Source organism: Gymnoscopelus braueri (assembly GCF_963280865.1).
Source record: "Gymnoscopelus braueri genome assembly, chromosome: 17".
NCBI classification, from domain to species: Eukaryota; Metazoa; Chordata; class Actinopteri; order Myctophiformes; family Myctophidae; genus Gymnoscopelus; species Gymnoscopelus braueri.
The window spans coordinates 8,399,205-8,415,679 of NC_137617.1; the positions used below are offsets into that span (position 1 = coordinate 8,399,205).

Consider the following 16,475-nt stretch of genomic DNA (forward strand, 5'->3'; position numbering starts at 1 on the left):
TATGGAAGTTGTTTTTAGAATCGGCCTCGGGTCTAAATGGGTTAATGTGTGTGTATGAAAACTTAAGTTCACTACAAGGTAAATAGCCCTAACAATCAGTCATATGGAACACTGTGTGTGTGTGTTCTCAGGATGCTGCTCTGGAGAGAGACGTGGAGTTCTGGATCTCGCTGTGCTGTGAGTTTGAGGTGTCAGACCAGCTGACCGCTCTCATTCAGGTCCTCCATTACCTCATGCAGCTCCCCCAGGACAAAGATGAAGGTGAGATGCTGCCTTTGGATGTCACGCCTTGTGAACTTGTAGATCAGCTATTTCCAGCGTGCAACACCGTCGTATGACGGAGGTGTTAGGGCTGCAACTATTGATTATTTTCTTTGTGATTATCCTATCGATGACTTTTTTTGATTAATCGAGAAGCGCGTTTTCTTTGATTTGTTTTATTTTTTTAATGTCAACGAATAATTATGAATTTATTTGTATAATCACTTTTCCAAACAAGGTTACAAAGTGCTTTACAGAACAAGGTAAAACAGCACAAGAATAGCAAAAATTATCAGATCTAGAAGATCTAGAAGCTCACAACACGTCTCATCGCTATAGACACGTTAGTTGCTATTTGAAAAAAAACATTGTAAAGAGATTTTTTTTTTTTTTTCAAACCATTTTTTTTCATAATTAATTCGATTAACAGTTGCACCCAATGAAGTACAAATCAGGCTTAACTCCTTCCCTGTATATTGTCCTATGGACATTTCTCTTGTTCCTGTGCAGCTCCAGTGAAAGCGGCCGCAGGGCGACGTGGAGCTAAGAAGAACGTGGAGGAGAGGATGGAGGACCTGATCTTCAACCCAGAGGACCACAGCAGCAAGGAGCTCAGACACTTGAAGTTCCTCTCCGTGTCCTTCATGGCTCAGCTCCTCTCCTCTGCTAGCTTCATAGAAAAGGTACTGTAGGCCAGGGTACCTACTTAAAAATGTATTTCTCTTGCTGCCAAACCTACCTACAGACTGTTTGAAACTGACCACCGTAATAACAGTGAATGTTCCATCGCCTGTTCCATTCCCTGCATTCTAAACAAACAAGACCAAAAGTCTAAAGGTCCTTTCACACGGCAAGCGGCCAACACGCCTATGTAATTCATTTTCAATGAGAGGCGGGCGATTATTTGGGACGTGCGGAGAAGTTGAGGGGCTGTGAGGCAGGCGGGCGCTGCCCCGTGAAATTCTCGCGTGCGTGCTCGTTTGTGCGCGCGGGCGGCAAGAGCTGGATTGTGGTGAGCTTTTCTTTTCACCGCACCGCGCAGGAGGAAAAAACAACAATGATCGCGGCGCGATCACCGCGTGAACCGCTTGCTGTGTGTTACGACCTTAAAAGCCCCTCTAGCTATTATTATCAAAATTGGTAGGGTAAGTTTACTGTATGTGCACTTAAGAGTTAATACATGTTGTAAACATAAAGTAAAGTAAAACAAATTATAAAGTAGTATAATAAAATAAAATATTGACCAAGGGGTGGTGTAAGAGGAAAGGTCATAGGGTCACCAAAATCAGTTTCATCCTCTGGGGAGCGTGAAGGTGCACAACAAATTCTATGAGAATATAGCCAGTGATCTTGGAGATCTGTTGTTTGGGACCAACATGGTGGATGGACAGATGTACCGACCAACTGATCCTCACCTAGCTAGTAGGGTTATTATAAGCCATGATCATCTGTTGGCAAATGGATCTTCTTCATGAAAAACGATTTGATTGAAATCCAGCAAAAAGCAAGTGGGAGCATATTACCAGTGTGCCCACATTATTATTGTGTGTACCTTCGCAATTATGTTCACCTTCTGCTTGTCCTGCACCTAAAGTGAATGTGCATCATCCACTATCTCCCATATCTAAAAACAGACACCTTACCCAAGATGATAAATATTGGGTAAAGCCATTTTCTCTGTTTTTGTTTGGGAGGAAAGAGGGAATCAAGGTTCTAACATGGTTTCTATGTTGTGTTGTGAAATAATGTAGTTCTGATGATGAATGTCTCCCAGATAGTCATTCCATTGTATTAAAGCAGCTACAGTATGTAATCCTATTTGATGTGAGGCTGTGTTGTGTCTGTCATCACAGGTTGCAGACGACGGTGACGTCGGAGACGAGTCTCTACAGCAGCTACAACAGAGGTGAACTGTGGTTCAAATCAATCATGGGATTTTAAACTCTTTTTGCATTGAACTGTTAATTTTTTTGTTTCGGTAATAACTTTCCTGATTTCCGTTTAGCCTCCTGGAGGAGATCCTGCGCTACATCCACACTGTTGCTCGCTGCGTGGAGGAGAATGCAGACAAACCCACTGCCAAGTTCTGGAGAGCTCTGCTCACCAAGGCTTATGATGTTCTGGACAAGGTACTTGTACTTGTCTTGTATACTATACTACACAATGCACTGGAAAGTAGTTTGTTTGTAGAAAATAGATGACGCAATTATTACTAGTACCTCTACCAGCCTTTTTATTTATTTGATCAATAATTGCTGTTAAGCTTACGGTAATGACTTTGAACCTGGCATCCCTAATATAGGCATTGGGGGCGGAAATCGCTAGGTACCTGACGATTCCGATTCAGAGGACTACGATTCGATTATATTCCAATTATTGCGATTTGCGATGCATTGTGATTAATTTACTTCCATTATCTTTTATTGATAATAAAAACAAATGGAAGAGATGTGTCACTGTCAACTGGAAGGTTATAGACAACCGACAAGAAAATAAACAAGTCCTTTTTTGTAAAATAATACTGACTTATAACAAAGGCTTCTCAATATTCTGATAACCAACCAAAATCTGGCTGCTGCTCTGTGCAATTAGCAATAAGATGAAATATATTTTTTAAACAATTTAGATTTATTTATTTTTTGACATTTGTGAATCTTATTTTCCACCCCTAATAGGCATATCATTATAGGTGAACATTTTTGAAAATCTTCATAAAAAGCAAAAATGCTGATCAACACAGTCGCAACACATCGTGACGATGCGCTGTGACCGTGAGCTTGTAGACAAATTGTTTTCGCTATTCTTTGAAATATGGCTACTTAGTTACTAATTAATTTATTACCGTAATAAGTAATACCATGAGTCATTATTTTGGTGGTTGTAGTTAGGATATTAATACAACAGGTTCTGTCCTAAATTTTCGATAATAATGGGGAATAATTGTCCATGTTAAGTCTCTGTTGCGCACGTCTTAGTAGAGACCCGGTTACCTCACACTGCCACCGCTTTGACCCGGCTGTTAGAGACCCGGTTACCTCACACTGCCACCGCTTTGACCCGGCTGTTAGAGACCCGGTTACCTCACACTGCCACCGCTTTAACCCGGCTGTTAGAGACCCGGTTACCTCACACTGCCACCGCTTTGACCCGGCTGTTAGAGACCCGGTTACCTCACACTGCCACCGCTTTGACCCGGTTGTTAGAGACCCGGTTACCTCACACTGCCACCGCTTTGACCCGGTTGTTCTGTCTCTCAGGTGAACGCCCTGTTGCCGACTGATACCTTCATCCCAGTGATCAGGGGGCTGATGGGTAATGAGCTGCCATCGGTCCGTAGGAAGGCCATGGACCTGCTGAATAATAAACTACAGCAAAGGACAAAGTGGGAGGAGCAACAGGTACACACACACACACACACACACACACTGACCTGCTGAATAATAAACTACAGCACAGGACACGGTGGGAGGAGCAACAAACACACACAGCACTTCGTTGCTGTCGGGCAAAAACCTCTTATCTCCATATTCTAACTTTTTATTTTTTTTCATAAATTAACGCTCTACTTGATCGTACTACAGTATCAGGCGAAAGTAGCAGATCTACAAACGCGCCGCTTCGCGCCGCGTTTTGAGCCTGTAGATCTGCTACTTTTGGATTTGAATCCTGAAAGGTAACGTTTTGGACATATGAGGGTTCGACTTCGACCCGACAGAGACGACTTATTAGTGTTGATATGTGCAGTAATAATAATGGCACTTATTCCCAAGCATTAGCCACTGTCAATGTCATTATAGGCAAAATAAACCATCAATAATAGCCGATCTACAAGCTCACAATTGTGATGCGATTGCGTGAACTTGTAGATCAGCTATTTTTGCCATATGACACCATTTATACGATGAAGTATAAAACAGGACTTCAACTGCAACTTTGAACGTTATTGTCACATCGCAAGTTTACGAGTGTAAAAGAGTGGGTGAGATAATCTTTTGTCCAAGCTCCCAATTTTTGAAATTTCAATGAAATTAAATTATCATATGGGTAAAGAAATGAGAATGAAAGAAAACGAGGACAAAGAAGTCGGATAACAAGGACTTAAATGTTTAACCCATTCAAACCGGGAACGCATCTGTTTTTAGATTTCTTTGGGCTATTCAAAAATAACAGATGTACAAGCTCATAGCCCGGTGCCGAGCTATGAGCTTGCAGATCTGCTATTTTTTGGAAAAATCGTTGGATTTCTTTCCAAGTCTTTGAATATAAATATTTTTAAAGTGAACATTTGTAACTCAAACCTTTGCTTCTGGGGGATTCTGCAAATGTCTTTTTTTTTTAACCGTATGTTGCTATGATATCAGTGGCTCTCAAAAATGATATGTATCTGGCCGTGGACCCCCATCTCAAAATACTTTGTTCCAGGCACCCCCAGAAGTTGTAACAGAGTTAAAATGTTAAAACTATATATTCAAAGATTTGCACAAATGTTCACGATTTTTCAAAAATAGCAGATCTACAAGCTCATAGCGTGGCACTCGGTGCCGCGCTATGAGCTTTTATATCTGCTATTTTTCAATAGCCAAAGAAATATTAAAATTACACAGATGCGTCCCCGGTTTTAAAGGGTTAATAGGAGAAAACATAGTATAGTTTCTTGTATTGACTGTTCCCTTTACCTCTCCCCCTTGTTTCCATCACAGGTTACTGTTCTCCTCCAACTGACCGGTGACCTGCTGAGCATTGTGGGTAAGGGTCACGGTAAGGTGGCGGAGAAGGAGGAACAGGAGGATCAGGCCATCAACCGGCAGACGGCCCTCTACAGTCTCAAGCTGCTCTGCCGCAACTTCGGCTCGGACCACCAGGAGGCGTTCGTCCCCGTGCTGGTGCGCGCCGTGGAGCTGGTGGCCGGCGGGGAGGAGGAGAAGAACGTGATGGGCAGCGCCCTGCTCTGTATCGCCGAGATGGTCACGACGCTCAAGGCCCGTGCCATCTCACAGCTACCCAAGTACGCCACCGTCAAACTGAAGCCAATTAACTCATTTAGACCGGGAACGCATCCGTTTGTCATTTTAAGATTTCTTTGGCTATTCTTTTTTTAAATTGTGAAAATGTGTGTAAAATCTTTTAATATATTCATGTTTTTTTTAAGCGAAACATTTTCACTCAAATCTTTGCTTTGGGGATTTTACATGTCTTCTAAATCCTAACAGTTTTTTGAAAAAACGTATGTTGCCATGAGTGGTTCTCAAACTTTTTCATGTCAAGGACCACCAAAATGATATGTATTTGGCCGCGGATCTACAAGTAGATCTGCTATTTTTGAATAGCAGAATTTACACACGGGGGAGTGACGAATAAATGATGTGAAAATTGCAGGCGAGCATTTCGCATCAGAAATATTCATATAGTTGGTGTCTCATTCATACAGGTTGATTCCTTTATTTGCTGTGATAAGAATGTGTCGCTTTATCGCTGCATAATCATGTTCTGTGTGGATGTACTCATAACACAAACAGTTTGAAAAATATAATTTCAGGCGAACTAATTGCACAAAGAAAACAAAAACACCCTCAGTGTGTGAGGACTTTTAAGAAGTAGACAACTATTCCATAATGTTTGTATGCTACATAGAGTCTGTAACTCTGCCCCCTGAAAGCAGTGCACAACTGTTTATCTTTCCCGTTCACGAAAATCTATTTTGAAAAGCATAACGTTGCTGTCCGGCAGAAACCAGCTACCTCCATTATTCCGCTTTTGCATTTTTTTTCCATAAATCAGTGCTATTGAACACCATTTACGTCTGTGTGTTGATAAAAAAAAAATATTGAACCAATAAAAAGTATTAAAAAGCGCTTCTGGCTAAACCAGCTAACGCCACCAAAGGGGGATGGAGTTAACTGGTTTTGCCTACTCCAGGCTCCACCCCCTTTTGACCTCCAACCTCATTGTGAGCTTGGAGGTCCATTCTTCAGCTGTTCTTATCAATGATGAACAAAACCTCCTAACTCCACTTTTTGTTTTGTTTTTGTCATTTCCTGAAAAATGTACATTTTGGAGTTAGCTGTTTACATAAAATGTAAACAAAAATTTGACTGGACCAACTGGACCACAGCCACATTTTGGCAGCATTCAACTAGCAACCGGCATTCATCGCTGATTTCTGTTGTCTGGCATACATTGTGACGGTGTCCTCTACTTTGTCCCACAGGCTGATGCCAGCGGTTCTTCAAACCCTGAAGGACAGGAAGGACATCATGTCCAATGAGATCTACCTGCTGAGTGCAGTGACTGCCCTGCATCGCCTGGTGGAGACCCTGCACCACTTCATCAGCCCCTATCTCCATGAAACAACGCTACAGGTAAACCTACCAACACAAAACAACCCCACAGACCTGTAGTTTATAATGTATTGTTGTAACCTTGTATGTCATAACTGTTAGTTTTCAGGAAATGGGACAAAAAAAAAAGTTCCCTCGTTGATACTTTACATTTGTTCATTATTTATAAAACCCACAGACACACTTTCACTCTCAAAACATTTCTAAAATAGCAATCTCCTATTTTTGCTACTTATGCGCAACACTCTTGTAGGGTATTAATCTACAAAAACGCATACATATTTTACCAATAGCGACAGCAATGAAAGATGCAATATCGTCACCTTGCTAAACTAATGGCCTAAGTAATTTTTTTTTTGTTTTTCAGAAAAAAGAAAAATCTGATCCAAAACGAAACTATATGATTTCTTAATCATTTCACCCAAAACGTTTATAACAAATTATGACTATTAACTCTATAAACGCCATTGACTCGAAAACGCGTCAATTACTACTTAATCCACCCACGCCATTGACGCGTTGGAATCACGTTCATTGTTTAATCTCTGATCGCGCTATGCTGCTTAAAATTCAATGTTATTCTCGAGTTCCACTTACTTCACCGACATCTGCATCCGGTTTCATGACCTGGGTTCCGTTTCCGGTTTTAGATTTTTTTCCCCGGTCATTTTCGTCAAGAATAGGTAAACAAACGGGTTTTCACACGGTATGACAGACAAACGGACAGGTTCTCTTCTATAATCTATGGTCTGGGTGACGATCAGTCATCGCCGTCGTGTATCACATCGTAATTTTGAGCGATCAGACGATGTGTGACGACGTCACATCCGTTTTCATGTTTTTCCCTGTCTAATCGCTCAAGAAGGGTAACAGTGACCCAAGGAGCTGATCAAACTGTCATGTGCTGCTCTCTAGTGGCGGATTTGTGCTGCGTCTTTAAAAAACAGTCTGATAAATTATTTTCATGAAGATTTTCAAAATATAAAAATAAAAAAACACGAAAATTGCTGGCAATGGGGGAGTACTTTATGAAAATACTCTGGCAGTCAAAGAGTTAAAATAAAAATAACAGTCTGTCAGTTATGTAACATATGAGGTTTAAATAGGATTAAATCTGACTTAGGCCAAATGATTTACTGATTTAGGCCATTTTGGGGGGGGGGGGGGGGAAATGCCTATTTTGGCCTAAGTCACACTAGGGAGTTAGGCCATTATACTAAAAGGGGAGGGAACAACATGATCCTTTTCAATTAGGAGATAAGCGATTTTACCAGAGGTGGCCAGTGTCATGAGGAGCTGACTTAGGCAAAAATATCATTTTCCTCAAAAAATGACTTGGGCCATTAGTTTAGCAAGGTGACGTTATGATTAAAGCTGATTGTTGTTCTCTCCATCAGGTGTGTCGTCTGAGTCATCTGGCTGAGACCACCTCCACCTCCCCCCAGCTGTCTGTCCGCCTGGCCTCTCTCAGAGACACCTTGGCCACCAAGGTGTCCCCCAGGGTCCTGTTGCCCACCCTCACCAAGTCTTACAGCGACCTGGTCAGCAACAAGCAGGTGATTTACATTTATTTAAGGTCTTATTAGAAGCCAGTTACAAGTAAAAACATAGAAATAGCCTTCAATTCCTACCTCGTCAGTATTCCTAGCAGCCACTATGAAATAAAGTGTAGTAAACTATGTATAGTAAAGTGTGTGTTGGGTCCTGTCAGAGTCACCTGGGTCCTCTGATGAGCGTCCTGAAAGAACACATCACTCACATGGAGAAAGACCAGCTCACTGCCAGCCAATCAGAGCTCACCTCCTTCTTCCTCATTGCTCTGGACTTCAGAGCGCAACACTGCCAGGTATGTCTGTCTGTCTGTCTCTCTGCAGGCCTGTCGGTCTGTCTGCTCGTCTGCATGCCTGTATAGTGCGCAGTGGTGGAAAAAGTACTCAAATGTTTTACTTAAGTAAAAGTATCAATTCTGCAATATGGAAATGCCCTGTTACAAGTGAAAGTCTGGAATTAAAAATGTAATTGAGTAAAAGTACAAAAGTATTGGCATCAAAATGTACTTAAAGTACCAAAAGTAAAAGTACTCATTATGCCGAATGTCCCATTTCAAGTTTTCAAAAATCTTTTGAAAATAGCAGATCTACAAGCTCACAATGCGTCGCGATGAGCTTGTAGATCGGCTATTTTCAAATGGCCGAAATGTATACAGAGCTGCAGTGGTTACTGTAGGTTTTGTAATAATAATCTAAATCTACAAAGTAACTAGTAACTAAAGTTTTCAAATAAATGTAGTGGAGTAAAAGTAAATTTTGGAAATTGGAAATACTCAAGTAAAGTACAAATACCTCAAAATTGTACTTAAGTACAGTACTTAAGTAAATGTACTTAGTTACTTTCCACCACTGATAGTGCGTAGCAAAAAATCCTGAAGGGGGCGTCAACAAGTGTCACTTGGTAGTGGCGGCCATCTTGGGGGATCATAAACAGGTTGACTTACATTGACTCTTATCCCCCCCCCCCCCCCCAATATGTCTGCAGATACTATGCCACACACACCCCCCCCGGGGTGATGACACGTTGCCAACCGCTACTGTATATCGACTATGCTGTTGAGGGGGGGGGGCTTGTATGTCCGCAACTGTTACTTTTCAATCAGACATAAAGTCAGAAATACCAATAATCCAGATAAAGGAAACGTATCACCGGTCACCCTGATAACTACAATCAGTTATTAGACCCTGTGCTGTGTGACCTCATGGCTCTCCTGTGTGACCTCATGGCTCTGCTGTCTCCGATAGGGTGACCTGGACAAGACCCAGGAAGTGGAGGGCAACGTCATCGACTGTCTCATCGCCATGGTGATGAAGCTGTCCGAGCAGACCTTCAGACCGCTTTTCTTCAAGGTAAGGACGCTCGGTCGGGGACATTGTCTTTTGACACGGACATGTCTCCTGTCCAATGATCTGTTCTCCTTTTCTTTTCTTCGAAATGTTGCTTTTGTGGACAGATATCAAAATTGTAAAAAAAAGGCATGTGCACTTTTATGGACGAAATGATGTAGAAAATGAATGCACAGGGTTGCTGCATTTCTTGCAGGTTGTTTGAAATTGTGTAGAAGGTGATTCGTTTTCTAACAGATGAAACTGAAATGAATGGAGGCAGTTTCAACATTGACCAGTTCGTTTTGTTGTGCATCTCTGATTTCAAGGATAGCTCTTTCTATGTTAACTACTTGAACCCTAGTGTCCCTATTCTGGGGAGAACATTAGGCGAAAATATTTGATGTATTGTGAAATGCCAGCGGACCTAGTATAGAGCCGTGGGGGACCCCGGTCAACTAAGTATATAGGGTTGAAGTGGTTGATAAATAAGTATTCGACACATCTCTCTTGTCTGTCTTGTAGTTGTTTGACTGGAGTAAGACGGAGACGAACGGCAAGGAGCGTCTCCTGACATTCTACCGTCTGGCCGACTGCATCGCTGACCGACTGAAGGGCCTGTTTGTCCTCTTCGCCGGGAACCTGGTCAAACCCTTCTCCGACCTCCTCCGACGGACGAACGTCGCCAAAACTGGTGAGTCTTGGAGACAAACGGAGGCTAGGGAAAATCTGGGGAAGAAAGACAAATAATGAGTTGACAGCTCAGGAGGGAATTTGAATGGATTCTTTCTTTGCTGCACAGTAGATTGGACATAGACAAGGGAATGTGTGTTTATCGATTCCAAAGCCAGTTGTCGAAAGTCCCGCCACAATTGCTGTGATTGGCTGAGATGCGTCTAGGGCAGTGGTTCTCAACCAGTGGTCCTTGAGGGGGTTCCAGGTAGTCCCCAGCTAAATGAGTTGGTAACCAAATGGACCCTTATAGATCTTTAACTCTTGAGAGCGTAAAATGAAACCAAATGCACCCTTACGGTAGCCTGGGACCAGACAAATCTGCGAGTGCAAAAAAAAATTGCACTGCGATTTGGGTCTGGCACCGCTCCATAGAGAATCCATTTCCTGCTCCAGAAGACGTGGGTGACCAATCAGGGCCCAGTATTCGAATACGGGAGACTGTAATTGGTAGTTGGTTGTAGGTCTAACCAATTGCGTCGAGGGCCATTGTTTTGATCCCGCCCCTTGGGAAAAAAAACTTCCTCATGGAAGCACCAGACTCATATCCACGCAGTGATAGAGTCTGGCTATGCGAGGCTACCCTTACGGGTCCATTTGGTTTCATTTTATGCTCAAGAGTTAAATTATTGTTAAACATCTGCATTACCTAATTTACAAGAAGTCTACACAATTAGAGAATGTAGAATAATTTTTATTTTTGATCTATGTTTGCCTGTTATCTCTCCTATGGTAGCCTACTAACATCAAAATCTTCCTTGGCTCAAATGACGAATAAATAATGGACCTTGATAATGAAAAGGGTTGAAAACCACTGGTCTAGAGAGCTCCTGTTTTGGTTCATATGATGACCTAATCCATCCACCATGGCTTGCCAACTTGGACAGCGTGCTTGTTGATGCCACAAGGCCACTGACCGCTTGGCACGGGCACTCTTATCGCCTGGCAACCCTCTCAGGCACACCGCGTAAGCCTCAAGGCCTTGCTGTTAGCGCGCCTGCCAGGACTTTGAGTAAACTAAAACAAGCGCTCCCAAAAGCATTTGCTTTGGAAGTCACTTACATTGCAGACAGAGAAAGGGCAGTTACTCACTACTACTCACACCATTCAAACCCTAGGACGTTGTAGTTAGTTTCCTTTATTGAACCAGTCAAAATGAGCCCTTGCCAAGAAAGCAGCATGTAACATGTTTCAGACAAACAACACAATATTACATACAGATAATAAACCATCGATATATAGAGCGGACATTTCCGTTCATAGTATCACTGTGCTTCTCTGGAAAACATGGAAGAGGAAGTGATCAATCCATGGTGTTCTCTATGACATGTTTATTCCATATGAAGATGCTTTGGTTATGGTAACCATAGCAATGTAAGCATCACACTGCAAAGTAGGTGACTGTGAACACAGAAGTTAGAGAAGCTTATGATGTATCTTTTTATAGCATTGAGATGAATTAATAATTTATCACTGCTCCCCTTAAATTCCTCCTTCCCTCTTTCTCCTCCTCGCTCCTTCCCTCCCTAACTCACCTCTCCTTACTCTTTTCCCTTTATCACGTCCTACCTCACTTTCTTCCTGCCTCCCTCATTCTCCTCTCTTCCTCCCCCCCTCTCTCTTCATTCACCTCCTCTGTCCTCCCCTCCTCTCCTGTGCAGACGAGGCGTTCTTTGACTCTGAGGATGATGATGGCGTGAAGAAGACCAGCATGTTGTTGCAGTATGTTCTGGACTGCATGTTCAAGATCTTCCTGTACGACACACACAAGTTCCTGAGTACGGAGAGGAGCGAGAACCTGCTGGGACCGCTGGTCGACCAGGTCAGTGTCGGATTCCAACTGCTTTTAATCAGAGAACCTGTTTTCAATTAGAGAATGATGGATGCTTGTTTACAACAACGGCAGTTACACAAGACTCACACTGCCCAGTGCAGCCACAGTCTTCTACTGTTGGTCACTGGGAGCTGACCAGTACAACCACAGTCTTAAGGTCATTACAGACCGGCGATTTTGCGAATATACGCAAAATTCGGACTCGTTCCGAATAAATAAAAGATGCTTTTTCGCTCTGTGGAAGCTTGAATTTACTTTATAAGGTTTTTTTTTAAAACTATTATTCGCATTAAAAAAATCGCCCCCGGTGTGTAAGGAGCTTTATACTATTGGTCAATGGGCGCTGACCAGTATAACCACAGTCTTATGCTGTTGGTCACTGTGAAGCTCCACTGGAAGAGTTGGGGGTTCAGTGCCTTGCTCATGGTCAGATTTTTAAGACGGAGAAGATAGTTTCTCATTCGGTTGCCACAACCACACTTTCCCAACCTGTCCAGGGATTCATTTGTTTTTCTGACCATCAGAGGTTCTAAAATAACTGTAGCGTTATCTTGCGTGTGTGTTTTGTCCCTGTGTGCGTGCCGTAGCTGGAGAACACACTGGGAGGAGACGAGGCGTGCCAGCGCAGAGTGACCTCTCACCTGCTGCCATGCATCGGTCAGTTCGCCGTGGCCATGGGAGACGACAGCCAGTGGAAGCCGCTGAACTACCAGATCCTCCTCAAGACCAGACACGACTCCGCCAAGGTACCGCACACACACACACACACACACTCATATGTTACGCTAAAATTCCTTAAACACTAGGAGCGTGACGAATAAACGATGCGAAAATGTGTCGGCGAATATTACGCATAAAACTATTAATTTGGAGATTTCTCATTCATACAGGTGGATGAAAAATCAACTTTGCTTTATCGCTGCATAATACTTGCATACTGTGTGGATGTACAGTACTCATGACATAAACAGCAGTTTGAATGAATGCAAATGAATCGCATTAAATAAACTCTTGGTGTGTAAAGACCCTAAGAGTGGAACCAAATGAACCCTTGAGGGTCTAACTTTTTTTTTGGTTCCATTTGTACACACTCCGAGTTCAATTAACACTCAGGATTTTACAGTGTACAGATACACACAGCACAGCATGGGTGTTACAGATCCACTCATAGAGCTTAACCCAGGTGACACACACAGACACACACACTGACACTCATCCAGACATAACTGAAAATGTCCCGTCGTGCTCCCCTCTGGTCCAGGTGCGTTTCTCGTCCTTGCTGGCGCTGATGGAGTTGACGGGTAAACTGAGGGAGAACTACAGTGTTCTGCTTCCAGAGACCATCCCCTTCCTGGCTGAACTCATGGAGGGTGAGTGCACTGGCTTTACTGAGCCGCCCATCGAAATCACCAGGGCCCAACAGTTCAAAATGTCCAATCCCTATCCAAGGGTCAATTTTGGATTTTGGCGTGTTAAATATATTATTGGATTAATCAAACTTATATTTCTTATTGTTATAATGTTTGCTGATATAATTCTATGATCACTGATCGTATATCAAAGTCATCCCAATCCTGTTTTATGGTGTTGAACTATCCACTCGGATAGGGATTAAAAGTTTAGAACTCTTGGACCCAGATGTTCAGTATAGATATAAGATTGGGTAATTTCAGTAATTGCCTTCTAGTCACCATTTTTGTCTGGCTTTTAATTTGAAACGGCGGATACAGGAAGCGGCGACTGTGGAGTTCAGCTTTAGCATAGCTTAAAGCCATCAGTCTGTGTTATATTGAGGTTTTTGTGTTATCCCTGTAGAGGCTTTTGCTCCAGCCAATTTAACCCTGATTCTACTGCTAGAATTTGATCAATGTCTGTGTGTGATCAGTAGTACTCCGGTTATTGCCTGATTTAGCTATTTGTCGTACAATGAAGGATATGGGGCTTAAGTGGTTTGTATATTCCTTCGTTCCTATGGATTTGTTAGTTCCTCCATTTAAAAATTCAACCTGTTCCTTTAAGGCTGCCCTGAACGTAGCAGCGGGGCTAACAAGATGTTTGCGACTGTGACATTTGTGTGGATTACACCTGCAGGGGCCAATTTACTCCCACAGAATGTGGATAATTTGTGTTTGGGGAACTGTAACTGTACACTATGAAATGTACCATTATGCAGAAGGAAGACCAACCCAGCCTTCTGTCCAATGATTGTGGTTTGACAGTCTATATAAAGAATCCGAGACAGGCAAGAGAGCTGGAAAACCTGTTTAGAACGAGATTTGATCGTTTTTTAATCATCTTTCATCTTGTGTGTGTCAGATGAGTCTGAGGAGGTGGAGCAGCAGGTGCAGAAAGTCCTACAGGAGATGGAGGCTATTCTGGGAGAACCAATGCAGCAGTACTTCTAACGCACAACGCCTGAATTGTCAACGTCACACGACGCAGGGAAAAACCGGGAACGCTGAAAAACGACGTAACAGGGGGAGCCTGTTTTTTGTCAGACGTCTGCCGCTTGGTCAGGTGTTGCACAACTTGTCCCCATACTGTAGTGAGATTGTCTAGTCTCACCACCATCCAGCAGAACACATAGTTCCTGCTGAGAACCAACTCCAGTTCCCTGGTTTACAGATTAACTGTGTGTACGTCAGTGTGACACACACACACACACACACACACACACAGCAGACAGTTACCCTTTAGCTGGCTTTGTATTGATTAGCACACTGCCTTTCTGTGTGGATATGAGGGTTACAGAGTAATGTTCAGTTAGAATTCAAACTCGTTTTGGGAGACAGATTTATCTCACACTTTTGCATGTGAAAGACCCCCCCTGTTTGAAAAGATTTTGTGCCAGGGACCCTCATAACATTTGTGGAGTTAAAGTTTTTCAAGATTATTCAACACATTTTACACAATTAAAAAATAATTGCAGATCTACAAGCTCACAATGTGTTGTGATGTGACACACCGTGAGCTATAATGGCTATTGCTATTTTTGGTCCGTATACGGCATGCAACCAAGTAATGTACAATAACATCAGTTATTAATCACAGTTAGACAGTGTTTGTGACGGAGAGTAACATAACTGTCAATAAGCGTTTCAAATGTATTTAAAATACGACTGTTACTGTATGCAGTTCTATACATGCTTTATTAATGTAGGTTTCAGTCAAGGATTGTTTGTTTTTGTGTGTTCAATATTTTTGTGTTCTATTTGACACATCCTTGGCTCACACTCATGAAGCTGCATATTTGATGCATTATATTAAATGTAAAACATTGTAAAGATGTCTTTTAATAAAATAATGGAACTTTCTTTGAGCTTGTCGCCTTGCATCTTGTTATTAAAATAATTATTTACCTGTTTCATTCTCAGATACTAAGGCCTATGCTTGTGATGCTCTTCTCTCTGTTATGTAGGTCATATTTCTAAGAGGGATTGTAAATGCAACTTGGTAACCACTACCAGGTAACACATCCAAGTGATAGGGGTGCATGGGTGTCCAGTAATTTATTTTAGGATATTTTACAATACTTCTTCGGTACATCTGTCAGGTTTAAATAATCCACGGTACTGATGTGTGGACGGATCATGGAGCCTGCGGAACTAAACCACATTCCTGTGTTGTGTTGACACCGGACCTCAATTGTAAGACATGCAGTTAACTCAATTTATTGGCTATAGGCTAAAACTAGCTCCAATCGGATAGTGTCGCGACGCAATACATTATTCATATATGATTTATTTATTTTATTGCATTGAACTTAAGCCTCTTATTTACGCACGGACGTAGCCCTGATACTACATGACTGACAGTCATGAATGAACTTCAACATAGTGTTTTCACTTTCTCCCTTTTTGGTCCGTACATCTACATAAACGTTCAGACTTCAAATATAAAGTGTTTACCCCATGGCCATGGATGTTACAGTTATGTTCGGGCCCTCAGAAATACCCTTATATTCCGTATTGTTCAATAAAAAACATTTGAATCCAATCGGTGGCCATTTTTTCCGGGTGCTTTCAACAACGTGACCCTATCGGTTGTAAGGTGTATTGCACTCTGAAACCTTATAACTCTATGAGAAAATGGCCACCGATCGGATTAAAATGCTTTTCATTGAAAAATACGGAACATACGAGTACTTCTGAGGGCCCAAACATAACTATAACATCCGTGGCCATGAGGTAAGCACTTTATATTTGAAATATGAACGTTTATGTAGATGAACGGACCAAAAATGGAGAAAGAGCAAACACCAGGTTGAAGTTCATCCATGACTGTCATGATATGACAGTCATGTTCCAGTTTGCTACGTCAGGGGCGGTGCCGACGAGCCTCTCCACCTGTCCCGTTGAACATGAGCCATGCTTCTCACTCTCTCTCTCTCTCTCCTCCTCTCCTCCTCTCCTCCTCTCTTCTCTCTATCGTTAC

At 42.3% G+C, this 16,475-nt stretch overlaps 1 protein-coding gene across 1 annotated transcript in view; it reads left to right on the forward strand.

Annotated features, from left to right (window-relative positions):
* heatr1 (HEAT repeat containing 1) overlaps positions 1-15,355 on the forward strand; it is a 46,687-nt gene extending 31,332 nt beyond the window's left edge. Inside the window, exons 31-45 of the mRNA XM_080454287.1 lie at positions 132-261; positions 772-944; positions 2,115-2,167; positions 2,267-2,390; positions 3,519-3,659; positions 4,962-5,266; positions 6,470-6,620; positions 7,997-8,155; positions 8,311-8,445; positions 9,395-9,499; positions 10,001-10,169; positions 11,869-12,029; positions 12,629-12,787; positions 13,303-13,411; positions 14,358-15,355. Coding sequence (XP_080310413.1) covers positions 132-261; positions 772-944; positions 2,115-2,167; positions 2,267-2,390; positions 3,519-3,659; positions 4,962-5,266; positions 6,470-6,620; positions 7,997-8,155; positions 8,311-8,445; positions 9,395-9,499; positions 10,001-10,169; positions 11,869-12,029; positions 12,629-12,787; positions 13,303-13,411; positions 14,358-14,446 — 2,163 coding nt within the window. The 3' untranslated portion in view covers positions 14,447-15,355. The remainder of the gene's footprint in view (positions 1-131; positions 262-771; positions 945-2,114; positions 2,168-2,266; positions 2,391-3,518; positions 3,660-4,961; positions 5,267-6,469; positions 6,621-7,996; positions 8,156-8,310; positions 8,446-9,394; positions 9,500-10,000; positions 10,170-11,868; positions 12,030-12,628; positions 12,788-13,302; positions 13,412-14,357) is intronic.
* The last annotated feature ends 1,120 nt before the right edge of the window (positions 15,356-16,475 follow it).